The following is a 24493-nucleotide window of genomic DNA, read 5'->3' on the forward strand; positions in this document are numbered from 1 at the left end:
CCCGGGGGCGCGCCGACGTGGGGCGCCGAGGGCCGAAGGGCGGCGCCCACGTCACTTCCGGCCGCGTCGGAAGCGGACTTTGGCAGCGGGGCCGGAGGCGGAGGCGAGGTCGCCCCGGGCCCGGGCCCCCGGAGGGAGAGGAGCCGCGAGGAGGCGGGGCCGGGCGCCCGGCGGGGGCACGTGACCTTGGCGGGGCTGAGTGGCCCCCCGACCGTGCCCGCCTCGGGGGGCCCCCGCCGGCAGCCCCGCGAGGTAGGTGCGCTGCTTTTCCCCACTTTGCGGTTGAGGACCCCGAGGCAAACCGCTGCCGTGCTTTGAATCCAGGCCCGCCCGGGTCCCCGATGCCGCCCAGTTTGGCGCATGCGAGGGACTCGCCCAAGGTCACACATCATTTTGGTCCGGACTCGGCGGGGTTCATTCTTCTAGCCGCTTCCGACCCAGACCCGGCGCTGTTGCTGCTCTTGTTGGTCCTTCCCTAAGCGAAGAGCACAGGGCGACGGGGGCGGCACGGGACTGGGCTCACTCGGCCCGTCACCGCTTGGGCATGGAGAAGAGCAAATAACAAACTGCATCACTTGGAGGGAAGGTCACGGGGCAGTGCCAACGCCGGGCGGCTGAATCGGAGCAACTCGGCCGCGCCCCCGCCCTGCAAAAAGGCAGGGGTGGGGTACCCCAGGCATTTACTAAATGGGTAGACTAGAACAATTAGGCAACTGTGCTGGTCCAGGCAGTAAGTATTAAGGGCCCGAACGAAAGGATACCTGCGAGGGCAAAGACATGGGATACATCCACGGACTGCTTATGAAGATGGGGCAGATGTGGGGAGAAGGACCCTGAAGTTGCCAACCTGGCTGGCTGTGCTATAAATTAAAAGAATCCGGAAGCACAGATGAGGAGAGCTGGGTTTCAGTTCTGGTTTTGTTTCTGAACTAATTTCAATTGTATGGGAACTTGAGAGGGTAGGTTAGGTTGTATTCAGTAACCATTGAGTGCCTACCAAGTTCACGCTTCTAGCCATGGTGGAGGTGAATTAATATCTCCCATCAGTTTGTTCATCTGTAAGATGAGGCTGATATTTGTACCACCTTTATAGTAGTACAGGAAAAAAACTTGCTCCCTAGACAGTAAGCTTACTAAACAAAGGCTCCTCTTCCCCAACCTTAATCCCATCACACAAACACAACAAGAGGCTTGACTATTCTTGCAAAGGAACGTTACAGTCAGAGCTCCACACCAGTGTGAAGCATAGCCCCTGGGCCACTTTCTCCGTTATTCCTCCCCAGCCGTCCTAGGGAAAACCATCATTTTCATTTTGATGCTGTGGAGATTTTTGAGACATGGACTATTATAGCAGAAGAAATGGAACCCATTTAAGTGCACTTTGCAAAAGGATGTAGTGAGATTACTTCTATTGGATACAATTTAAGCTAAAATATTACAAAATTATTCTTTAGGCAAAAGTATTGTAGATTATAAAAAAGATCAGGAGTTTCTTCCAAAGATGCAGTTTCTTTCCCATGGATTATATTATTGAAACATGATGAGATATTCACTTAAATTCATGCCATGAAAGCAGAGTTTTATCTAAAGATTTTAATCCTTAATCTGCTAATTTACATTTTAACCTTGACCAAATCATCCTCATAAGTAAAATGAGGGGTTTGGATTTTCAAAATTACTCCTAGATGGTGGTAGTCAGAGGCCTCTTTCAGATCAAGTGGCTTCTATATAAACCAAATATCTTTTGAGCCAGGAAGAAGCCTAAGTTAAAATTTTGTTTGACTCTGGGAAAGGTCAACTAATTTCTCTTACTCATTTCTTTATTGGTAAAATGAGGACAACAGCAAGTAACTACCCCATGAATTGAAAATCAAGTGATAAAGTAGTTAAAACATTTTTGTTAACTTTTCAAATTGACCCAGGTTTGCTTTCTGATTTCTTGAAAATAGAACTCTTAGAGTACTTCAGGTAGAATTATAGAGCAAATCTGGAGTTTTACTATTGATAGAAAGCTTTGAGAATAAAAACAGTTTGAAAGTTATCAGATCAGTGAACTGTATTAGGTTCTAGAAGCCAGCCCTGGAATCAGCCCAGGAAGTTACAGGAGAGAACTCACAAGCCATCTTATAGACAACAAAAGGCCTAATTTTCAGTGTTGCAAAAAATTGGCAAAATCCAGATATTCTGGTTCCAAATCCAATGCTTGATCCACAATGATTTTTCTGATTCCCTTATATTAGAGAAAGGAAAACTAAGACTTATTGTGGCTATAGGACCAAGCCAGTGTCAAAAAGTAAATTACTGTTATAAAAGATCTGATTAGATTAGTAAAAAAAATTTTCAGTAAGCCTCTTGGAGGAAGACCTACTTTTGAGAGACATATTCTAGGAAAATGAAAAAATTTTGGACATACAACACCTGGTTTTATGGAAAGAAACCTGGATTGATATTCAGATGACTGTGGCCCAATTTAACCAATCACTTGTTTGAATTTCATCAAGTCCTTTGTAGGCTTTGGTTTCATGAAGATAAAGAAATTATGCTAATCCATCTCTAAAGTTACTTCTAGGTAGGGCCTAATAGAAAGTGGATTCTTTTAGGGTTCTTTAAAAGTTTCAGAGGTGTTCATATTCATTATCTCAAAAATTCAATGCAAAAAAATTCTATGTACAGTGGTTATTATATAGTGTCTTAAGAGTAAAAATCAAGCTTTAATCAAAAATAGCTAAGGTGATGTACACTTTAAAATATCAGTGCAGTAATAATTGATTATTCCAATATAGAGAATAGAGACTCAAAAAAGGGATCAGTCTTGAAGTGCTGCTTTATAGTTTTTATCATTTACAAAAAATTTTTTCTTAAATATAAGCTCCAATTTACAGATGAAGAAAAGGAGACTCTGAAGATTTGTCCAAACTTATTTGGCTAGTTTAAGGTGCAGCCATGCCTCTAGAAGCCTGTGAACCCTTCCCTTCTACATACTCTTCAATTTCTCTGAGAAATGATATGGCCAGAATAAGAGAGAAAACTTAGCTTCTTTACAACTGAGAAATAAATGAGCAAGAACAATAAATACTGATGCATCAAAGGCAGAGCCAATTGACTATAAGGCTCATGGTCCTTTTCTAAGGAAGGCATTAAAATTTTATTGTTTTTCTGTCTCCCTTGGTGATGGTGCCATCCATATCAAGTAGCAATATTTCTTCAAAAATTAGTTACTGATTTAAAGAACATTTTTCCTTCCTTTTCTATGTGTTTTTCTTATTTCTTTTTTATTCATTCATTCATTTCCCCCAGTAATCCTTTGGTTTTTCCTCCTTTTGTTCTTTTTCTGGTATATCTGTCTCTTCCCCCTGAAGGTAACCTAAGTCATTATCTTAGTTATTTTTCCCCTGATCACTGCAGTGTTATCCTGTCCCAATCTTGCCTCAGTCTTTCCACACTCTAATCCCAGTTCCAAAGTGATTTTTCCATAACTCTAAATATGGTAATATAATTCCTCTTTTTAGGTTTTTAAAATTCCTTTTAAACCACCCAGCTTCATGTAGTTGCCTCAGCCTTCTTAAATTGGCCTCTTGTTCTTCACAGCACTCCACCCCCCAACACCTACCCTTGTACTGGTTGGAATGTGGCTCCCCTCAAACCTTTCATTTCTTTCCTGATTCAGTTCAAAAAATACCTCCCACTTTCTGTGGAGAGCAACTAGTAGTGCCTAATACAGAGTAGATGCCTAATAAATGTTTAATGATTGATTTCTTCCAGCTTCCTCAAAAATCCCTAATTCTCCTCAAATCCTTAATCCCAAGTGGGGATGGAGGGTGGGTAGTAGTTGCAGGACAATGTGTTGGAGTTGGTTAGGAATAAATGAGTGAGGAAGCCTGAAGGGAATTACATTGGTGAATGTTGAACATTAACTGGATCAATGCAAATGGTGGCTAGAGTGAGGGGAAAGAGCAACTGATGAGTAAAATGTGGTTTATGTGTTTGCTGTCCTTGGCTTCATTATTAGTAATCATTTCAAAAATTAAAAATGTATTTTCCTGAAATTTGATTATACATCATCCACTAGAATTTAGAGTGGAACAATTTTCCAAAAGAATTTAAATAGATTCCTTCTTTTAAATTTTTTTTCCTCACACAGTGCTTTTTTTCATGCAGTATCTTGAATAAGATGCTGCTAGTGGCCTTCATTATAGCATTCCTAAGCAGAACCTGAAGCTTCTATGTTGTTGAAATTCTATATTAAGCCCAGACACAAGTTTCATGTAGATTTGTTAGGCTGGTCTTGATATATATAAAATGCTCTTCTTTGTGAACCATATACTTTAAAATCCATCTTTCCTTTCTACTTGTCTGTTCTTATTTCCTAGAGTAAGGGATACACAGGGAGGGATGGAGGATGAGGACAAAGTACAATCTCAACTCCTATCAGTAACAGCTGAAAAAAATTATTAATAATTCACAAAGTTTTGTGCAAATTTTTTTTATTTCCACATTTATATCACAATGTGTCCACTTAAAGGACCAAATAGCAAAGTTGCTCCCTTCTGCATCTGAAGAACACAGAAGTCTAGTCACTGTACATTCACTAAGGCTCTTTGTTTTTGCAAATCGCGTTTATGATGAATATCCGTAAGGCAAACAATATCTAAAGGAATGGTAACAAGTATATTTCCAGCATACAAAACAGGCTCCCTCTTCCCTCACAGGACAGTTACACACTAGTAGCACCCGCAGTTACATTTTTGGACTCTAGAAAGTTGAAGTTTTCTAGAAATTTGCAGGAAGGGGAAAAGGACAAAAATTATGTGGCTACTGGATAAGGGAAAGGGAGGGGACTTTTAAAAAACTAAAATTTTGCAGCATTTCTTGGAGACTGGATTTAAACTGAAACCAGACTAAAATATGTGGATGCCTACGGAATGTGGAGTTGGAAACTGGGTAACTGCAGTAGTGCATGGCTGCAGTTTGAAAAAAAATCTGCACCATGTGACTTAAAATAACCCAATCGCTCAACAGAGAGATGATGCAAATACAAATGAAACTACAGCTGTTGCACACTGTCTCACAGACATCTCACTGCCAAATTAAAAAAAAAAATCAATGCAAATAAATAGATGCGTACTTTGAAGGTAACTCTTCCACAAGTATTCTGTACCTGCCTGTAGATAGGATTCCGGCATTCACATGTGCTGGAAATCATTTGAACCTTTTGGGGACTAACACTTTTTATAGCTGGTTTGCTATAGAGTTTTGAACTCAATTCTTTGTCCTTCGTACGCCCTTCCTTTGCTATTTTTGTTAGTAAACTGGTAGCAGCATTTCACAAAAGAAGAACTTAGACAGAAGAGCTACAAAGGATCAGCCCCTCGAGACCCTCATCCAGGCCTGTTTTCCAGGACAAGAGGTGCACTCTCCATGTTAAGCATCATGGAGTCTGCCCTGCTGTGTGTGCTAACTGCAGATGGGAAAGCATTTTAGCAACCTTATATTCAGTCTAGGCAGACATAAGGCAGGATGTTCAATCTACCATCATCACCATGTGGATCTAAAGATATGCACTGCGTCCAATCATACCAATTACCCTGTGTATCATAACAACCATTCACCCCTGGCCAGTGGAGTTGCCTTATTCTGTTGAGATCATCATTTGTGACCTCTCTAGTAACTCCAGGCAGGTCTGTGGATATACTGTTTGGCACTAGAACATGAGTCTTTCTAGCTTCTCTTCTAGTGCTTTCTTCCTGCTTTAAATATTCAGACATGAAATAATGAGCTCCTGGTGTTTGTACGCCTGATGAGGAAAGCAAACTACTCTGTCTGTTTAAATAGGACTGAATTATTTCATTTCTGGACAACTCTTTCCAGTTCGTTTGTTCAAAAGGACTCTGCAGGTTGGTTTTTTGCTCCGGCTTGTCCGGTTCTGTCCTGTGCTGGTCAGCAAGGGCAGGGATATCTACCTGCAAAGAATCCTTTTGTGTTAGAGGTTTTATTTGTCCAGTCATGGGATCAAAGGTAATTTTTCTCTCTTTTAACCTGACAGGTTTGACACCGCCTTCTAGAACCTGTCCATCTAAGTTCACTGTGTAGTCTCTAGATCTGTACCTCTTCTTCTTCTTACTGTCAGACCCAGAAGCAGCATTGTCATCGCTGTCCATCTTGGAAGCCTCTGGAGAAAACCCCACCCGTGGCATAAGGGGCTCCCCAGATGGTGAGCTCACTTTGCAGCCAGAAGTCATGTGTTGGAGGGTCCCTAGATGCCGCTGATGACTTTCAGAAGATGTGTGTTCCTGCCAGTGCTGAGAAGCCTCCACTCCAGTCTGATGGGAAGCCTCTGGTCTTTTGGTAGGTACTGGAGGCGTTGAAGGCTGCATCAGTGATGGTGCTCGTGAAGAGGGTGATGAAGCCTGGGAAGCATCTAAGAAGTGGGGCCTTTGAGATGGACTAGGCAGGGAACCCTTTGGTGCATATGTGGGATGCTGCCGGAGAAATGGCTCATGCCTTAGGTTGCTAGAACTAAATGAACAGCGAGGACTCTTAGGTTGATGCTGCCCCGTAGGTTCTTCCGGCTTTTCATGGTGCTGAAGCACTGTAGTCTTTAGCTGTGAGGAAGTGCTGGAAGGTTTTACAAGTCCGGGAGAACTCGTGTGAGGTTTGACGGCATTGACCGGTATCTTACTGTGTTTATCATTCTCACTGTGTTCTGTCCTGCTGCTTTCAGGCCCTGTGTGCAGGTTGACTTCAAGAGGGCTAGGGAAATTTTCAGGGCTACCCCCAATCCCATTAGTTGGAAGGGGAGAAGAATTTTGTAACAGTTCATGGCTAGCTTTGGAAACTTTGGAAGGAGGGACTTGATGTCCATCACGGTGTTCTCCTTTTCTTTTTCTATTTCCCAGTTTTTCTGCTTTCGGGGAGTTCAGCTTTTGAATGTCATTCCTATTTTTCAACTCATGAATAGCTTTGGACCCAGGAACTGTAGCAGGTGACACATCCGGTCTGCAGTTGTGAGCGCCGCCATTTGCCGACCCCGGTGGGTTTGGCAATCCTCTTGGCACCGGTTCATTCTGGGTCACAGGTTCAATTAACTTTTGCCAACTCCGCAACAATTTCTTGGCACGTTTGGCAAGTTCTTCATTTTTTGTCTTCTTTCTTACATCATTGATGAGTTTTCCTAGCCTTGTTTCCTGAAACCAAACAGAGATATTTTACTCCCCAAATCAAATATTCTGAGTAGAAGCATGTTCACAAATGACATTCCTGGGAAATGGAAAATCATCAAAAACACGCAGAGTAAGGGCAGCTAGAACATTGGCCCCAGAGTAAGGAGAACATGAATTCAAATCTGATGCATGACCCTGGGCAAGTCACTTAACCCCAATTGTCATAAAATCAGACTAAGTTTGAACCAGAGCACAGACAAGAAATCATGTTGCTTCAAAAATTGAACCCCCAATGTGTTACTTGGTGTAACACAAGCAATTTGATTCATCATAAAATAAAACCTATGAGCCAAAAAAGTCAAAATATCTAAGAATGTCTTTATACTTACATATATATGTGCAAGTGATACACAGCTACATGCATAAATACTTAGGTGTAAAGCCCCATGGCCACTGCCTGTCAAATTCTAATCCAGGTTCTTTAGTTCTTTGTTCCCCCTTCCCCACAAAAGGGCAGCCAATTGATTTTAATTCACAAAGAGCAGTGAAGATGTCAAAACAAAGCCAAGGACTAAGATTAAATATTTGACCTCAAACTGCTTTGGTACACTAAGGATTCCTGCCAATCTAATTATAATGGGTCCTACCTCAAGTGCCTCTTTGGTAATGGGGTATTTCTCCAAGCTGGAGATAACTTCCAGCACTGCCACCATGTTATGGATCTGTAATGATAAAATCATAGTCATTAGTTCCATTCCTTCTCCAGCATAGGATAAATTGCTACATATATGGAGGCCACATTCAGGTAATTACACTGTAAGTGTCTGGGGCTATCTTTTGCTTTCCTTTATATCGCGAACAAATAAGATAGTGCCAAGCACAAAATGGGCACTAAGCAACGGTTTACTAGCAAAGACTCATATAAACAACTATTACAATCATTCCATTCCATCTCCCAGCTGATTTATAAGTTTTAAGTTATGTGTGCCAAGATACTGTTCTAATTCTGGGGGATATAACAAGCTTATTTCCTGCCCTCTAGGAGCTTACAGTCTAGGAGAATAGGATTACAAACAAATGACAATTTCAAACATAATTTGATAAACACAAAGAGAAAGGACCAAATGTAAAGATGAATTTTAAGATGACCATAATGCAGAAATACCAAGATTCCCTGATGCTCAATGAGGACAGGAAGATGATGTATTAATAATAAAAAATTAGATCCAAACATAATCTTTCATAAAAAGTAGTCTGGGCCCAATGATAAATAAGTACTCATCTTTGAAGAAACCACAAAAAATTTACATATTGCTCACTATTCAGAAATCTGAAATGCAATAGACAAATATCCACAATAATAGGAGAAATACAATTCAAATGACTGGGAGGTTTTACTCATGTCCAGTGAAGAAGCCAATAGATGAAAAATTTTAATTCAGGACAATAAATACATGACACGTGTCATTTTGTGGTAATGAAAACTTAGTCGCAAAGTAGGTAGGTACCCACCAATTGGGGAAATAGTTAAACATTGTAAACAAATATCATGATTGCGGTACCTTAAGAAATGATGAAGATTAAGAATTAAGAGAAATATGGGACAATTTTCTATAAAATTAGTCTGAATGAAATAAGCAGAACCAGGAAAACAACTTACAAACTTCAAGTTGAATAGAAAGAACAAAAGAGATGAAACCGAATGCTCAATCTCTTCTTTATAGAGGGTTTGGAAATTTACATATATTTATCACAATTGGCTTATGTGCTAGTTTGTTGTACTCAAATGCTTTTTCCTTCCTCTTTCATGCAAGGGATGGTTTTGGGGGGGGATGGAAGATACATTTTCAAAAAAGGTGTCAATCGGGGCAGCTAGGTGGCATAGAGCACCAGCCCTGGAATCAGGAGTACCTGAGTTCAAGTCCGGCCTCAGACATTTGATAATCACCTAGCTGTGTGGCCTTGGGCAAGCCACTTAACCCCATTTGCGCCTTGCAAAAAATACCCTAAAAATAATAATGAAAAAAATAAAGTGTCAAGCAAATGAGGTGATGTGAAGTTTTGTGTAAAGCTAGAAGCATTATATAAATATTAGTGCTGGTGTAAAAAAAAGCAAAAGGGATAAAGATAAATAATCTATGAGGAGCACAATGTTATAAGGAAATCTCAAATGAGGATATTCCTATTAATTGTAGGTCAATACTTTCTTTTCAATTTATGTTCTTAGATTAGAAATGCCAAGAGATACTAATTAATTGCCTTGCATCTAGAGTCATCTCTAGTTGTCTTGATACATATTTGACTACTGGACCCAGATGACGCTGGAGAAAAAAGTGAGGCTGGTGACTTAGCACAACACCCCTCACTTCAATTCATGTGCTTGTCATGACATTACCTTCCTGATGTCATGGTCTTCTTTGAGAATGAAGGACACCATTAAGATTCCTGAAGGTATTTTAGCTAGATGACCATTTGTCAAGGATATTACAGAAGAGATGTTTTTTTTTTATTTGGGACAAGATAGAATACTAAGCATAGTGGTAAACAAACCCCCACTGTACCTCCACCTACCCTAGATTTGGGTAAAAATCCTGGCTTTCCTAGCCGATTAACACCTCTGAACTTGTTTCTCTTAGCTATAAAACAAAGTGGTATGCTTAGCCAGTTAGGTGGCATAGAAGATAAGAGTACCAGCCCTGGAGTCAGGAAGACAATTTAAATCTGACTTCAGACACAAGCTGAGTGACCCTGCACACCTTAACCCCATTTGCTTCAGTTCCTCATCTATAAAATGAGCTAGGGGAGGAAATGGCAAACCAGTCCAATCTTTCCCAAGAAAACCCCAAATGAACATGGAGAGTAGGACACAACTGCAAAAGACTGAACGACAACAAAAGACTTAAGTTGGGACAAGGTATTAGGCTAACCTCTAGTGCTTTAGAGGCACTACAAAATCAGTTATTTAAAGGTCGGGATACTTTGACAGAATTCTTAAAACACCAATGCCCTGAGGTGATGCTTAGTCCTCACAGCACCTTACAGGAGTACTGTAAACCCAAATTTGGATCCCTTATCCTTATGATTTAGAATCAATAGATACTTAATTGAAACATATTACCCACTGTCTCTGTTTCCCTTCCTCAACCTTTCTTCTTATTCCTAACCAGGTTATTTCTATCTTCTGACTTCCCTTTCTATTGTACCCTTTTGGTTTCTTGTTGACCCTGGATCTTTCCATTCTTTCCATCAAATTTAAAGCTGACTGCCTTTTCAATCAACAAGTAATGATTTGAAATAGCCACTGTGCTAAATGCCATAAATACAAAGAAAAAGCAGGTGGCATCTTTTCCCTCCAGAAATGCAATAAAGAGAGAAAATTAAAAAAAAATGCACTTAGCAGAGGGGCTTGGAGACAAAATCTCTACAGGGGCTCATTCCTCCTCAAAGTTCCTATGGTTCACTTTCCTCTCACCTTCTCAAGCTAAGAACTTTTTCTCATATTTTACAGATGCTCTGTCTCACTTGATGACTTTACTCCTTACCAAAGGTAATCCCTCTACCTGCATGAGCAATCTCATTCTGTCACATCTCCGACAGGAGGTGCTCCCCATATCCAATCATCCCAACTCTGTCGCTTATTTTCCATTTCTCCCTAGCTTTCTGGCTCCTTTCCTACTACCAACAAACATAATTATTCTCAAAAAAGAAAATTCTCCCACAAATCCTTCCATCCTCACTATCACCATCATATAATTCTTCTGACCTTTGTGGCTAAACTCTTTCAAGGGCCGTCTACAACCATAACCTGCACCACTTTCTCTTCTCACACTCTTCTTAGTCACTTACTAGTGGACGAGAAGGGGGAAGGAGACAGACAGAAAGATATTCTTAAGGAAGGAAGAAAAAAAAACTAATATGGTAGGTCAGGAAATGGATAGTGAAGAAATAGAGGCTGGGAAGAATGAAAAGACCTAGCACAAAGGAGATTCAACAAGAAGCCAAGGGTTCCAAAGGGTTTGTCCCATTTCTAACCTTATTGTTCCACTGCAGATTACTCTCTGTAAAGTTACTGAAGATCTCTTAACTTGCTCTTCCTCCTTCATTCACTAACTTCCATTAAGTTCCAGCTCTAGTCTTTCTGCATCCCCAGGGTGACATGCAAACTGGGGCAGGACAGGAATTTATGAAAGAATACTGAACTGACTACAAAGAAACAAAGTTCTGGATCATAAAATTCTTCTGTTAAAAAATACTTATCTTTGAATCTTGACATAATACTCAGTGCCTCTCACTTTACAAAGGGAGCTGCTAATGCCTTCTCCCTTTGAGGTAAACTTCCATTAACTCTGAATATACACAAGTTACTCTATGTTGCCAACTCAATTGGAATTTGAACCCCGAGGCTAGGGACAAAGTTTATCTCTAAACACCTAGTATACAAAGTAAGAATTTATTTAATCTTTGCTGAAAGAAAGCTTCCTGACAAGCGTGGCCCATTTTTTAAGATAATCTAACATGGAATACTGTCTGTAAGCTACATAAAAGATGTAAGCTATTTTCTATTTGAAAACATTTAGTCTGTTGGCCCTACCATCTTCACCTCAAAGATTCCTCTGCATTCTCTTCTATGTTCTAAAATGCTTCTATGCATATATCTCTGAGAATCTGCCTTTTCCTTTAATCTCATGTCCTCCATCTTATACTCCTTTTAAAAGCCACACTCTAGGGACACTAGATGGCGAAGTGAGAGCACCTGCCCTGGAGTCAGGATGACCTGAGTTCAAACTCAACCTCAAACACTTAATAATTACCTAGCTGTGTGACCTTGGCCAAGTCATTTAGCCCCACTGCCCTACCAAAAAAGTAAAAATAGCCACTCTTAAAGGGATTTTCAATTGGTTTCTTTTCTACTCACCTCTCACTCTTGATTCAATCCCTTGCAATTCTTGAAGCTACCATTCCCATTATTAAATTGTTTTCTCCAAGATTACTGATAATCTCAACCATGAAATCTAAAGGCTTTCCCCCAACATATAAATGAGCAAAGAATACATACAAGCAGTTTTCACAGAAATTCAGCCAAATAAAAATGTTACAAGTTAAATAAGAGAAATCCAAATAAAAAAACCCCTCAATATTCTACCTCATACCCATAAGATTGGCAAAGATGATAGAAAAAGAAAATAACTGGAGCTATGGAAAAACAGGCATTCTGGTTTACTGCTGGTGGAGTCAAGGACTGATCCAGCTATTCTGGAGCAGAATTCGGAACTATAACCATTAAGTCACTCAATTGTACATACCTTTAGATGTGGTGTACAAATACTATTATTAAGATTATACCTCAAAGAAATGAGTGAAGATCATATATATTATATATACATATACATACATATATATGTATGTATGTATATATATATATATAGAGAGAGAGAGAGAGAGAGAGAGATTATCGATATATATAAATATTTGTAGGAACTATTTTTGTATTAAAAAACATTTAAACTGCTCATCAACTGGGAAAGGATGCAGCAGATGAGTGTGATAAAATATTACTGAACCATAAGAAATGGTGAAAGGCATACACACACACACACACACACACACACACACACACACACACACACATACATATATATATGAAACTCACCTAGGCTCAGTAGATAGAGCACCTGAACTGGAGTCAAGGCAGACCTGAGTTCAAATCCAACCTTAGATACATGACACTCAGTAGCTGTACTGTATGACCTTAGGCAAGTCACTTACTCTGCCTCACATCCAGGACCATCTCCAGTAGTCCTAATCCATATCTGGTCACTGGACCCAGATAACTGAAGGAGAAAAAGGCTGGTGACTTAGCACACAGCCCCCCCCCCCCCCCCCCCCCCCCCCCCCCCCCCGTCCAATTCCCTTGTTTGTCATAGCCTCACCTCCCTGATGTCATGGTCTTCTTTGAGAATTAAGGACAAACATCAGGAAGACCTCTTTGATCACTGATACAGAATAAAGTGGCCATAATCTAGAAAGCAAATGATTCAATGTAGATAAAAGCAATTCTAAGTGACCTTTTGATTAGATGTAAGGATCACAGAATGCAAATATATTAACCAGTTCCTACTGGAGAAATAGAGAATTAAAACTATAGAATGAGATATCTGTTTTTCAGACTAGCCAATGTAGGGACTACATTGTCATGTACATGACTCTACATACTTGTCTTTATTTTCTGATGTATAATATTACTGTGTACACTGTTCTCACTTCATTTTGATTCATGTAAATCTTTCCATGTTTTTCTAAAGCATTCTGCTCATCATTTCTTATAAAAAACACAGTAGTATTCCATCATAATCATATACTGTAAGGGCACCCCTACAAATTCTAATTCTCACTAAAGGATTTTCTATAAATATATACATACAAAGAGTTCATACTCCTTTTCTGATTTTATTTTGTGGAGTCAATTGCAGCAGATATACAACTTGTCACAGAGAGGATTTTATAATCCCTGGACAACAATTAACAAAATGCTTTCAAGAATGGTTCACATAAAGGGCGGCTAGGTGGCGTAGTGGATAAAGCACCAGCCCTGGAGTCAGGAGTACCTGGGTTCAAATCAGGTCTCAGACACTTAATAATTACCTAGCTGTGTGGCCATGGGCAAAGCTACTTAACCCCATTTGCCTTGCAAAAACCTTTAAAAAAAAGAATGGTTCACATAATGTCATGGAACACTATTCTATTAGAAACCAGGAGGGATGGGAATTCAGGGAAGCCTGGAAAGATTTGCATGAACTGATGCTAAGCGAGATGAGCAGAACCAGAAAAACACTGTACACCCTAAATAGCAACATGGGGTGATGATCAACCCTGATGGACATGCTCATCCCTTCAGTGCAACAACCAAGGACAATTTTGACCTATCTGCAATGGAGAATACAATCTGTATACAGAGAAAGAATTATGGACTCTGAACAAAGACCAAAGAGTATGACCACCAAATTAGGGGGGAAAAGTATTATAATGTAATTTTACTATCTCATACTTAATCTGAATACTTTATATTCCCCTATTTCATACTTTATTTTTCTTCCTTAAGTATATGATTTCTCTGTCATCACATCCAACTGAGATCAAAGTATAACATGGAACCAATGTAAACACTAACAGAATGCCTTCTGGGTTTGTGTGTGTGTGTGTGTGTGTGTGTGTGTGTGTGTGTGTGTGTGTGTAAAATCAAGAATGGGGGGAAAATTGTAAAACTCAAAATAAATAAAATCTCCAAGAAAAAAATTAAAAAAAAGAATGGTTCACATAGTTCACAACTTCACCAACAATCCATTAGTTTGACTATGTATATTTGATAACACTTTTTTCTATTTGTATCTTTCAGTGAAAGGGAAGGAGAGAGGGGATTGGGAAGCCTAGTAATATAGTTACCAAAACTGAAAGGGGAAAAGATGAAAGGAAATTCCCCTAGCCCTTAAATAAAATGGACAGAAGTGAATAAATCAGTAGGAAACAGCAAGTCGGTTGTGAAAAAAATATTTTGAACTTGTAAGTTATTTAAAAAGGCAAACAGATTACAACTTCATGTATAAAAACCAAATGGTCCTTGCTAACTATCAAGTTATGATCTTACTTCAGGTCTATTACCTCTCACCTGACTTAGCATTCAATTTGATTTCTTAGTCTCTTCACTGCCTCTAGGATAAAGTAGAAACTTCACTTAAATAAAGGGTCTAGTCTATTTTTACCCGACTTATGCTTTATCAACTAATCCATGAGCTCTCTTCACTTTATGCCATGTGACATCTTCCATTTCAGTACTTTTGTACAGGTTACTGGTAACCCATACCTGAAATGCACTCAATCCTCACCTTCCTCTAGCTCTTTATGACTCTGGATTTATTTGTTTATTGTATCAAACAAGGTCTTTCCTGATCTTCCTCCTGCCTCAAATTTTGTCTTCCTTCCCTCCTCAAATCCTATAGTGAAGTGAACAAGGCATGGCCCCTTCAGTACAACATGTATGTGCTCTTTGAAAAGAGGGAACGTTTTCTATTTGTAACTTTATATCCCCAATGCTTTATGCATTACACGTGCTTTATAAATGTTTGCTGAAAAGTTCAATCTAAGATTTCTTTCAGCCTGAAAGTCTATGGGAAATTAAAAATATAAACTTATACTAAAGGAAAGGTGATAGACTTCAAGCACTTCCCATCAATTACAGCAGATATACAACCTGTCATTGACAGGATGATAAGAATCATGGGGCATCGTTGTCATTCCAAGTTGTAATGAATGCTGTTTAACAGAGAGCAAAACTATCAGTCAGTAGACAATTTACAGCACAAAGCACATAATTCCAGAGTCAGAAAACTGACCAAGAGCAACAAACCAAAGGGTCTAGAACTGGGGTTCTCTGGAAACAACTTCCAGAGATGTGTCAAGGCTGAGTCGATCTATATAGTGAATCTGCTCTCCGGAGCTAGGACAGCTTTGACCTAAAACTCATCAAACAGAAAGCAGGGAATAAATCAGGAATACGGAATGAAAGATGAGTTTATGACATGCCAGATACTCAGGGAGCCAAGTGATATTATAATTCTCAATATCTGAGGAAACTTCCAGTTATGTGACTTGCCCAGGGTCATACACAACCAGTGAGTGTCTGAGGCCAGACCTGAACACAGGTCTTCTCTATTTAACCCACAGCTGCCTAAAGCAAACAAGTTTTCTAGAGGTAGATTTGTAATCATTTTAAAGGAAAGTTATTGCCACTTATACCAGTTCCATCTTGATACTGACTGCTTTTCCTAGAACCTATTTAATTCAACAGTATAGGACATAGTAAGAAAAAAGAGACATTAGGGATAAAAGGAATTTTAAAAGTCTATTTATAAACATATCTCTGAGCAGGTTTCCTTATGAGCAAAATCAAAGACTTGGACTCAAAGATTTAGATTAGAAGTTATCTCAGGTTTTTTTGGACTCATAGTTCTGCAATTTTCAGTTTATAAAAAGCAATACAGTCATTCATTCAAGATATTCAAAAGAAGCTCTTAAAATAATTCAAAAGGGAGCTCAATATCTCAAATAGAGAATATATATATTATAAAGTCCCTTATCTGAAAGTTCAACCAACAAAATATGCATAAAAAAAACACCTAAGCCAGCAGTTCATTAGTCCTTGGTATCCCAAATCGCTTTGGTAGTTGAAGTTCTGCATGCACACAGCAAACATACAAATGTTAACCACACAGTAAGTTAAACTACAGGATAGATTTACTTTCACTAATAAGTAAATGGGACATGGTCAGAATGAGTAGAACTGAAAGGGCCTTCACCGAAATACCTATATTTAAATGATACTTAAGAAATCAAGTCAAGGGGTGGCTAGGTGGCACAGTGGATAGAGCACCACCCTGAAGTCAAGAGTACCTGAGTTCACATCTGAACTCAGACACTGTGTGGCCTTGAGCAAGACACTTAACCCCACTGCCTTGCAAAAGTTAAAAAAAAAAATCAAAGTCAAGTGAAACTTGAGACTGAAAAAGGCTGAGTAAAAATTCTGCTGCAGTCAATGGCTGATTGTGTAAACACAAGGAAGTCATTTAATCACTGTTTTTCTCAGTTTCCTCATCTGTAAAATAGTAATAACCAACTAAAATAAGACTTGTAAAAGCACTCAGCAAACCTAAAAATGCTAAATAAATACTAGGTATAATGATAATAGTTATTAGCATTTCTACTAGATTTGAAAGAACAGAGAGGAACAGATACTAAAAGAATAGGAAAAAATCATAGATATTATTTCCAAATGATTCTTGATAAGTTTAGCTTTGTAAATATATTCCATATGTTCAATATCAAACTATGTTTACCATAGCTATAAGTATAAAGCTTATAAGGGGCGGCTAGGTGGTGCAGTGGATAGAGCCCTGGAGTCAGGAGCACCTGAGTTCAAATCCAGCCTCAGACACTTAATAATTACCTAGCTGTGTGGCCTTGTATAAGCCACTTAACCCCACTGCCTTGCGGAAAAAAAAAAAAAAAAAACAACAACAAAAACAAAAAACCCTAAAAACAAAAAGTATAGAGCTTATATCAGACTGCTTTCTGTCAAGGGGAGAGGGAGAAAATTTATAAAACTCAAAACCTTGTGAATATATTTCATGTTATTGCTTTTCACATACTTTACATTCCAATCGAATTTGCCTATTTTGTTATATCAGACTTTCATCTCTGTCCTCCAAGTCTTTGCAATGTGTGTGTGTGTGTGTGTGTGTGTGTGTGTGTGTGTGTGTGTGTGTGTGTGCATGCATGCTATAGAATTTAAGTTCCTTGAAGGCAGGGCCTATGTTCCAATTTATTTTTTCTTTCCCTAGAACCTAGTGTCGTACTTTGCATCTAGCAAGACATTAGGAAATACTTGTTAAATTAAAATGAATTACTGAACATGATTCTTTATTACAATGAGCTACTGCAATGATATGGAAGGGGGAAGGCAAGGGGGAATGAGGGAATCTTCACTCTCATCAGAGGTGGCTAGGAGAGGAAACAGCAAATATACTCAATGGGGTAGAGACATCTGGAGTAAGAAGGGGGGGGGGACAGGGGGAAGGGGGGGATGTGAATGATGGAGGAGAGGATGGACCATGGGGGGAGAGTGGTCAGAGATAACACATTTTCTTTTTCACTTCTTGCAAGGGGCTGGGATTGGATGGCCTGTCCGGGACCATAGGGCCAGGTGAATGCTGGCCCTAAGAGGTGGCATAGGGGCTCGGGGCCTCTTGGCCCCAGGGACAGGGATCTGTCTGCTGTGCCACTCAGCACCCTACAGCAGAGTCAGAGTGAAAGGAGAGAGAAAATATGGTACATGGTAGTGGAGACATTGGTGGAAAAATATGGAAGTAACTTTTGTGATGGAGTTATCATAAAGAATGTGATCCACCCGCAACAGAGCTGGTGGTGTTGGAACACAGACTGAAGCGTATTTTTTATTATTATAATTTTATTGTTATTATTATTTTGAGGGGTACAGGGCAAATGGGGCTGGGTGGCTTGCCTGGGGCCACATAACAGGGGATCATTGGGTGTCTGAGGCCAGATTTGGACCCAGGTGCTCCTGGCTCAAGGTCCGCCACCCGGTCGCCCCTACTATTATTACTATTTTATTTTATGTTGGGTCTTTTTTTTCCTTGTTTTTGCAGAGCAGTGGGGTTGGGGTGGCTTGCATGGGGTCACACAGCTGGGTGATTGTTGGGTGTATGGAGCCAGACTTGGTCTCGGGTGCTCCTGGCTCCAGGGCTGGTGCTCCATCCACTGTGCCACCTGGCCATACCTACAATTATTACTATTTTTTTAAATTGTAATTTTTTTCTCTCCCCTTTATCACTCAAGTGAGTCTATATTTTTTGGGGGGTATTTTGTTTACTCTTAAACAAGAATATTTTATTAATATAAAACATTTGTACAAAATGAGAATAAATAATATTAAATAGAAAAAAGAGAAAACTCTGGGACACCACTTCATATCCAGAGAATTGGCAAAAATGAATAAAAATAAAATTCAGCATCAGTGTACTCTAGAAAAATAAAAAAATCTTTTTCAGAATGACAATCATACTCCTTTTGTCAAAGATATCTTTACTTAATGAGAAGATAACAAAGTTTCAAAAGTATTTATATAGATCACTATTTTTTGTCACATGACTGACAAGTAACAAAGGGATACAAAAATCTCTGAAGCTTATTTTGTTAATCATTACCCTACATCACCTAAACAAAAAAAAAAAAATAAATGAATAAATGAGTGGATGAATGAATAAATAAATGGGCTTTAAGATTATGGACAAAAAAGTCTTATTAACACACTGCTGGTGCAAATGGGAATTGATCCAACCATTCTGGAGAACAATTTTGATCAATACACAAAAGGTAATAAAACTGCATATACCCTTTGATACTGTAATGCTACTATTAAGTCTGTATCCCAAAGAGATCACACAAAAGGGATAAAAGACCCACATATATGAAATTATTCAGAGCATTTCTTTTTGTGATGGCAAAGAAATGGAAATAGGGGAAATGTCCATCAATTGGGGAATGGATGATTAAATTGTGGCATATGAATATAATGGAATATTATTGTTCCGTAGGCAGATTTCAGAAAATCCTGGAAAGATTGAATGAACTGATGCTGACTAAAGTGAGAAGAACCAGGAGAAACATTGTGCACATTAACAGCAACATTGTGTGATCAGATGGAAAATGCCATCCACATCCAGAGGAAAAAACTATGGCATCTGAATGCAGACCAAGACATGTTATCTTCACTCTTCAGTTTTGTTTTTGTCTTCCCCCTTTTTGTGTTTTTCCTTTTTTGTTCTGATTCTTCTTGCACAGTGATCAAAATGAAAATATGTAAAACATGATTAACTTATTTCAGATTATGTGCTATCTGAGGATGAGGGAAGAGTGGAAAGGAGTAAACTTTACAAAAATGAATGTTGAAAATTATTATCTTCACATAATAGGAAAAATAAATAAATTTGAAAAGAATGATAAATGTCAAAGAAGGTTTATAAATGAAGAGGGCCCATATTCAAACAAAGAGTTAGCTCCCATAATAGAAGATGCCGAGGGAATAATTTCCAAGTCCATGCAGAAAGTGATGTCAGTTTTCAGATGATATTGCATCAATTACATCAAAGTACAAAACACTGAAGGGACTTTTAAATGAGATACATGGATAATTGAAATATTTCAACAGGATTAAAAATCCATATAAGGAAAGAAAACAAGAAGGTTCATGATCTAGATTATGACATAAACCAAGTCAACCAGTCCACTTAGATAGTATATCAGTGCATTTATCTGGAAAAACATTACAAGGTGGAAAATGAATAAAGCCTAAAATTGCATTTAAGACACCATAAGTCTTTTAAGGATTCAATGATGACCACTACCCCCTTAAAAAAAAAACCCAAACCAATGTCTTAACGCTACTGTCTAAACAAAACTGTATGTTTAAGAAGCTTGGAAACACTACAATCTCCATAAAATCAAACCTGACAGTAACCAAAAGGGAATCATGTGATGGATGTAGAAAGGACAGCATAATTTTATAGATAACTTATGTATAATACATAAGTGTTAATGGTATCAAATCATACATATGATAAGAAAATGAATTGGGCCAGTTATGTGGCCAAAGCAAGAGATACAAGAAAACCAATAATTCCCTCTCTGATACATACACAATAAAACAGACCCGGAAACCCTAGCTACTAAAGCACAAACAACAAGATCTATCCCCTAACTGCCCACAATCTTTCTTATACTCTTACCCTCTTCTCTCAATACTCTATCCAGTGTTTCATTACTAATCTTCCTCCTCTCCACTTCCAGAGAAACTAAGGCAGAGATGATAAAGGGAGAGTTCAAAACCAGCTTCAGGAACTTCCTAACTGTGTGACCCAGGCAAGTCATTTAACCTTTCACTGCCTCAGTTTCAACTGTAAAATGGGGATCATAATAGCACTGACATCTCAGGATGAGGAGCAAATATAATATTTATAAAATGTTTAGCACAGTATCTGGCACACAGAGATTATTTGTTCCTTTCTCTTCCAATTTCATCATTTGATTGAAAAACTATCTTCTCCAAAGTTATTAATAATCTCTAAATTGCCAGAAATAATGACCTTTTTCTCAACCCTGATCTTTCTTGACCTTAGTATTTAACACTGTTGAACAACTCCTCTTCCTGGATATTCTCTCATACCTAGGTTTTTCATGCCACTGATCTTTCCTGATACTCCTCATCCCTATCCAGTTGCCTGATCATCACCCATGTCTGGTGTCCACATCACTTCTGAATTGGGCCCACTCCCCCCACCCCACAATATAATCTAATGTGGTGATCTCATCACATATACCATGAGCTCAATTCTCATCTCATCTCAGATACCTATGCCTAGCAACCATCTCTCCAATATTAGTCTCAAATCCATACCCTGGAAAATTGAATGGCACACAGAATCACAAACAACATGTAAAAAAAAATTTTTTCTCTCTCCAAAACCCTTCCTTTTCCAATCCTGATTACATATATATACATAATTGGTAGGGTAATCTCAGAAAGCAAGATATTGGCAAATGGGAGGATGTGAAGAGAATTCCTATAGAAGGCTGGATTTGAGAGGAGTCTTAAGGGAAGAGAAACTAAGACAAAGATGTTGTGTGCAGGACCATGTCAAGGCTATTACCAGCTTCCCAATCGTCCAAATTCACAAACTCAGCATCATCCTTGATTTCTCATGAACATTTGTTACATTTATTAAAATAAATTTTGTTTCTGCCTTCAAAACATTTTTTCTTTATGTCCCCTTTATCTGCACATACAAAGACACAACCTAATTCAGGCCCTCACCACGTTTCTAAAAATTATTTATTTATTTAGTATTTTCTTTCCCCCCAGTTACATATAAAAACATTCATTTTGAAAACTTTGAGTTCCAAAGTTTCTCTCCCTTTCTCCCTCCCTTCATTCCCCTCAATGATCTAGATCATAAATGTGTACTTATGTGAAATATTTCCATAATAGTCATATTGTGAAAGAAAACACAGACCTATCTCCCTCCCTGCCCAAAAAAAACCCTCAAGAAAATTAAAGTTTAAAAGTAAAGTATGCTTCAATCTGCATTCTGAAAAGCATCAGCTCTTTCTCTGGGGATGGACAGCATTTTTCATCTTAAATCCTTCAAAGCTGTCATTCTTCATCATCATCATCATCATCATCAGCTACACTGATCATGTTACACTATTGCTATTACTTTCTAACAACTTTGTATCAACTGATAAAAGTCTTTCCAATTTTTCCTGAGTATCCTGTTCATAATTTATTAGAATAAGTATTCAATCCATCATCACACACCATAATTTGTTCAGCCATTTACCTAAATGATTTCACACTCCATGCTAATCCAATTCTCTCAGTAGTCAAAGTGATTTTCCTGAATCATAAATTTCCTAAATGCAACAAATTTCAATGGCTTCCTATTCTAAGACACAATTCTCTCCTTTGTTGGCATTTAAAGCTCTTCAAATTCTGGGTCCTTCCTATTTGAAACTAGTCCTCTCACATTACTCACCAACAGTCTAGGATTCAGTCAGTTTTCAACAACTCAGATGTTCCACATTTAAAACAATCAGCTCCAGTACTCATGCCATTAAGTACTATCCCAAACCGGCTATGTTCTCTATTATCTCTACCTTAATTCCTCTGGCTTCCTTCAAGACTTGACTCAAATCCACTCCATCAATGTGTCCTGGTCCTCCCAGCAGTTAGCATCCTCCCTTCTGAAACCACCTCAGTCTATAAATATCCTGTATCTATGTAGTTATTTTCAGATTTCTTTCCCCATTAGAAAATGAGATTCCTGAGGACAAATACTGTTTTTTGCTTTCTCCCTTTACTAGCAGTCCTTTCTCTGAACAAATTATTTCTGGTTTATCCTATATAGATCTTATTTGCATATATCTATTTGCATGCTGTCTTCCATATTAGATTGAGTTTCTTAAAAGTAGACTTTTTTAAAAAAAAATCTTTTAAGCCCAGTGCTTGACACAAGGCCTAGAATACAGTAGGTGCATGATAAATTCATTCATCATTCATAGCCTGGCATAGTGAGAGGATCAGTACTTAGTGAATGATTGCTGATTGTTCTCTGTACATAGACCATAAACGGCCAGAACTAAGAATTGCAGAATGATGAGAAGACATGGACAGATGAGGAAATAAAAAATGTGCCGAAGTATCCATTAATGACCTTCTCTAAGTGAAGCCCGATGCTAAATGCTTTATTTCTTTGACATAAACAAAAAGATAAAAAAGTTGGTCATTGATGTTAGTGCCATCTTTTCACAAGACTTCACAACTTTCACAATCTTTCCATGCCTCAAATTCCCCATCATTTAAAGGAGGGATTTTGACTGTCTAGTTTCTAGGTATGATGAAAGGACTGAAGTGACAAGTAGAAGAAATATTTGTGAAGTTTTTAACCATCTACAAAGAGAAACAGTCACATTGGGTATCAAAAGAAAAGAAGTTTAGCCTTTAACTAATGACCATGTGGTTCAGCCATAATGGAAAGAGAATCCTTTCTAAAGCTGACAAAATAACAAATTGTCCAGGCTTTGCTGAAGTACCTGTCAGGAAAGAGTAGAAATATTTTCATTCAAAGATGCCCAAATGTGACTGACCCTCTACAATTTATACCAATTCTTCTCCTAAATTGAACCTGTGAATCTGAGCAGAGCAAGTTTAAGATCTCTTTTGTATAACAATCCTTCAAATCTGAACAGAGTTCTCATATCCTCTTTTAAGTATTCTCTTACCCAGACTAAAAGACTTATGGGTCTTTTAATGTGTTGTTTTTTCTTAAATAAATTTTTCTTGAAAACTTCTATTTCTAACATAATCATATTTACTCCAAGTACCACCCATTCCAATTCCTACCAGGCAGACATCTCATATAAAAAATTGTATTTCTTAGAGAAGAAAATAAAATCAGCACAACTGATGAATATATTGGAAAAAAATCCTAAAATGTGTTATTGGATACATAATGTTCTGTGCACCTATCATCTCCACAAATTGATTCGGGATGTCCTCTCATATCTTCAAATCCTGCTTGACTTATAATTCTTATAATTTGTTATATTTTCTTTGGATTTTTTTACTTTTTTCCATTCACATAGTTGTAATTATTGTATACATTAGTTCATAAAGATCTTTTCATGCTTCTCCTTATTCATTAAACACATCATTTCTTAGAGAATACAATTATATTCCAAAATGGATCACAGCCAAGCAAAATGTGATGAATGTGTATGACTGCCTTATCCTTCTCAAAGTCTCCAACACTGACTGTGATCATTTCTGGAGTCAATTTTTGCCAGTTAGCAGGGTGGAAGATAAAATCTCAAGGTTATACTGATTTGCATTTCTCTATAAGTAATCTAGAACACTCATTTGGTTGTAAACATTTTGGAATTCTTCTTTTGAGAACTGTCTTGGGGGGTGGGGGGTGGAGACAAGATGGCGACAGGAGAGGATCCTCTCTTTAGGTGCTCTCTCTCAAAACTTATTAAATGAGGACTCTAACTAAATTTTCGAGAGACAGAACCCACAGAGGGATCCAGTGAAGCAATTTTCCAGCCCAAGGTAACCTGGAAAATAGCAGAAAGGCTCTGCTCCATGGAGTTAGAGGGGTGGCCTCCAGATTGAAGGAACCTCAGCCTCCCGGAGGCAGCCCCAGTGC

At 38.5% G+C, this 24493-nt stretch overlaps 1 protein-coding gene and 1 long non-coding RNA gene across 7 annotated transcripts in view; one reads left to right on the forward strand and one right to left on the reverse strand.

Annotated features, from left to right (window-relative positions):
- Positions 1 to 60: 60 nt before the first annotated feature.
- LOC141500876 (uncharacterized) lies at positions 61 to 24140 on the forward strand. 5 transcript variants are annotated; one of them, XR_012472064.1, is made up of 3 exons: positions 61 to 252; positions 6044 to 6345; positions 19325 to 24139. It is a non-coding gene; the product is annotated as an uncharacterized LOC141500876 (long non-coding RNA). The 5 variants fall into 5 exon arrangements; XR_012472067.1 differs by having other exon boundaries at positions 64 to 256; positions 6128 to 6345; positions 19325 to 24140; XR_012472066.1 differs by having other exon boundaries at positions 65 to 252; positions 6128 to 6345.
- The window catches only part of MED26 (mediator complex subunit 26), a 129601-nt gene continuing 105749 nt past the window's right edge, over positions 642 to 24493 (reverse strand). Inside the window, exons 3-4 of one of the 2 annotated variants that reach the window (XM_074204397.1) lie at positions 7808 to 7882; positions 642 to 7184 (exon numbers count right to left, since the gene is read on the reverse strand). In XM_074204397.1, coding sequence (XP_074060498.1) covers positions 5493 to 7184; positions 7808 to 7882 — 1767 coding nt within the window. In that variant the 3' untranslated portion in view covers positions 642 to 5492. The remainder of the gene's footprint in view (positions 7185 to 7807; positions 7883 to 24493) is intronic. The other variant, XM_074204398.1, reaches the window with a different exon arrangement.

This window comes from Macrotis lagotis, chromosome X, assembly GCF_037893015.1.
Source record: "Macrotis lagotis isolate mMagLag1 chromosome X, bilby.v1.9.chrom.fasta, whole genome shotgun sequence".
NCBI lineage: Eukaryota > Metazoa > Chordata > Mammalia > Peramelemorphia > Peramelidae > Macrotis > Macrotis lagotis.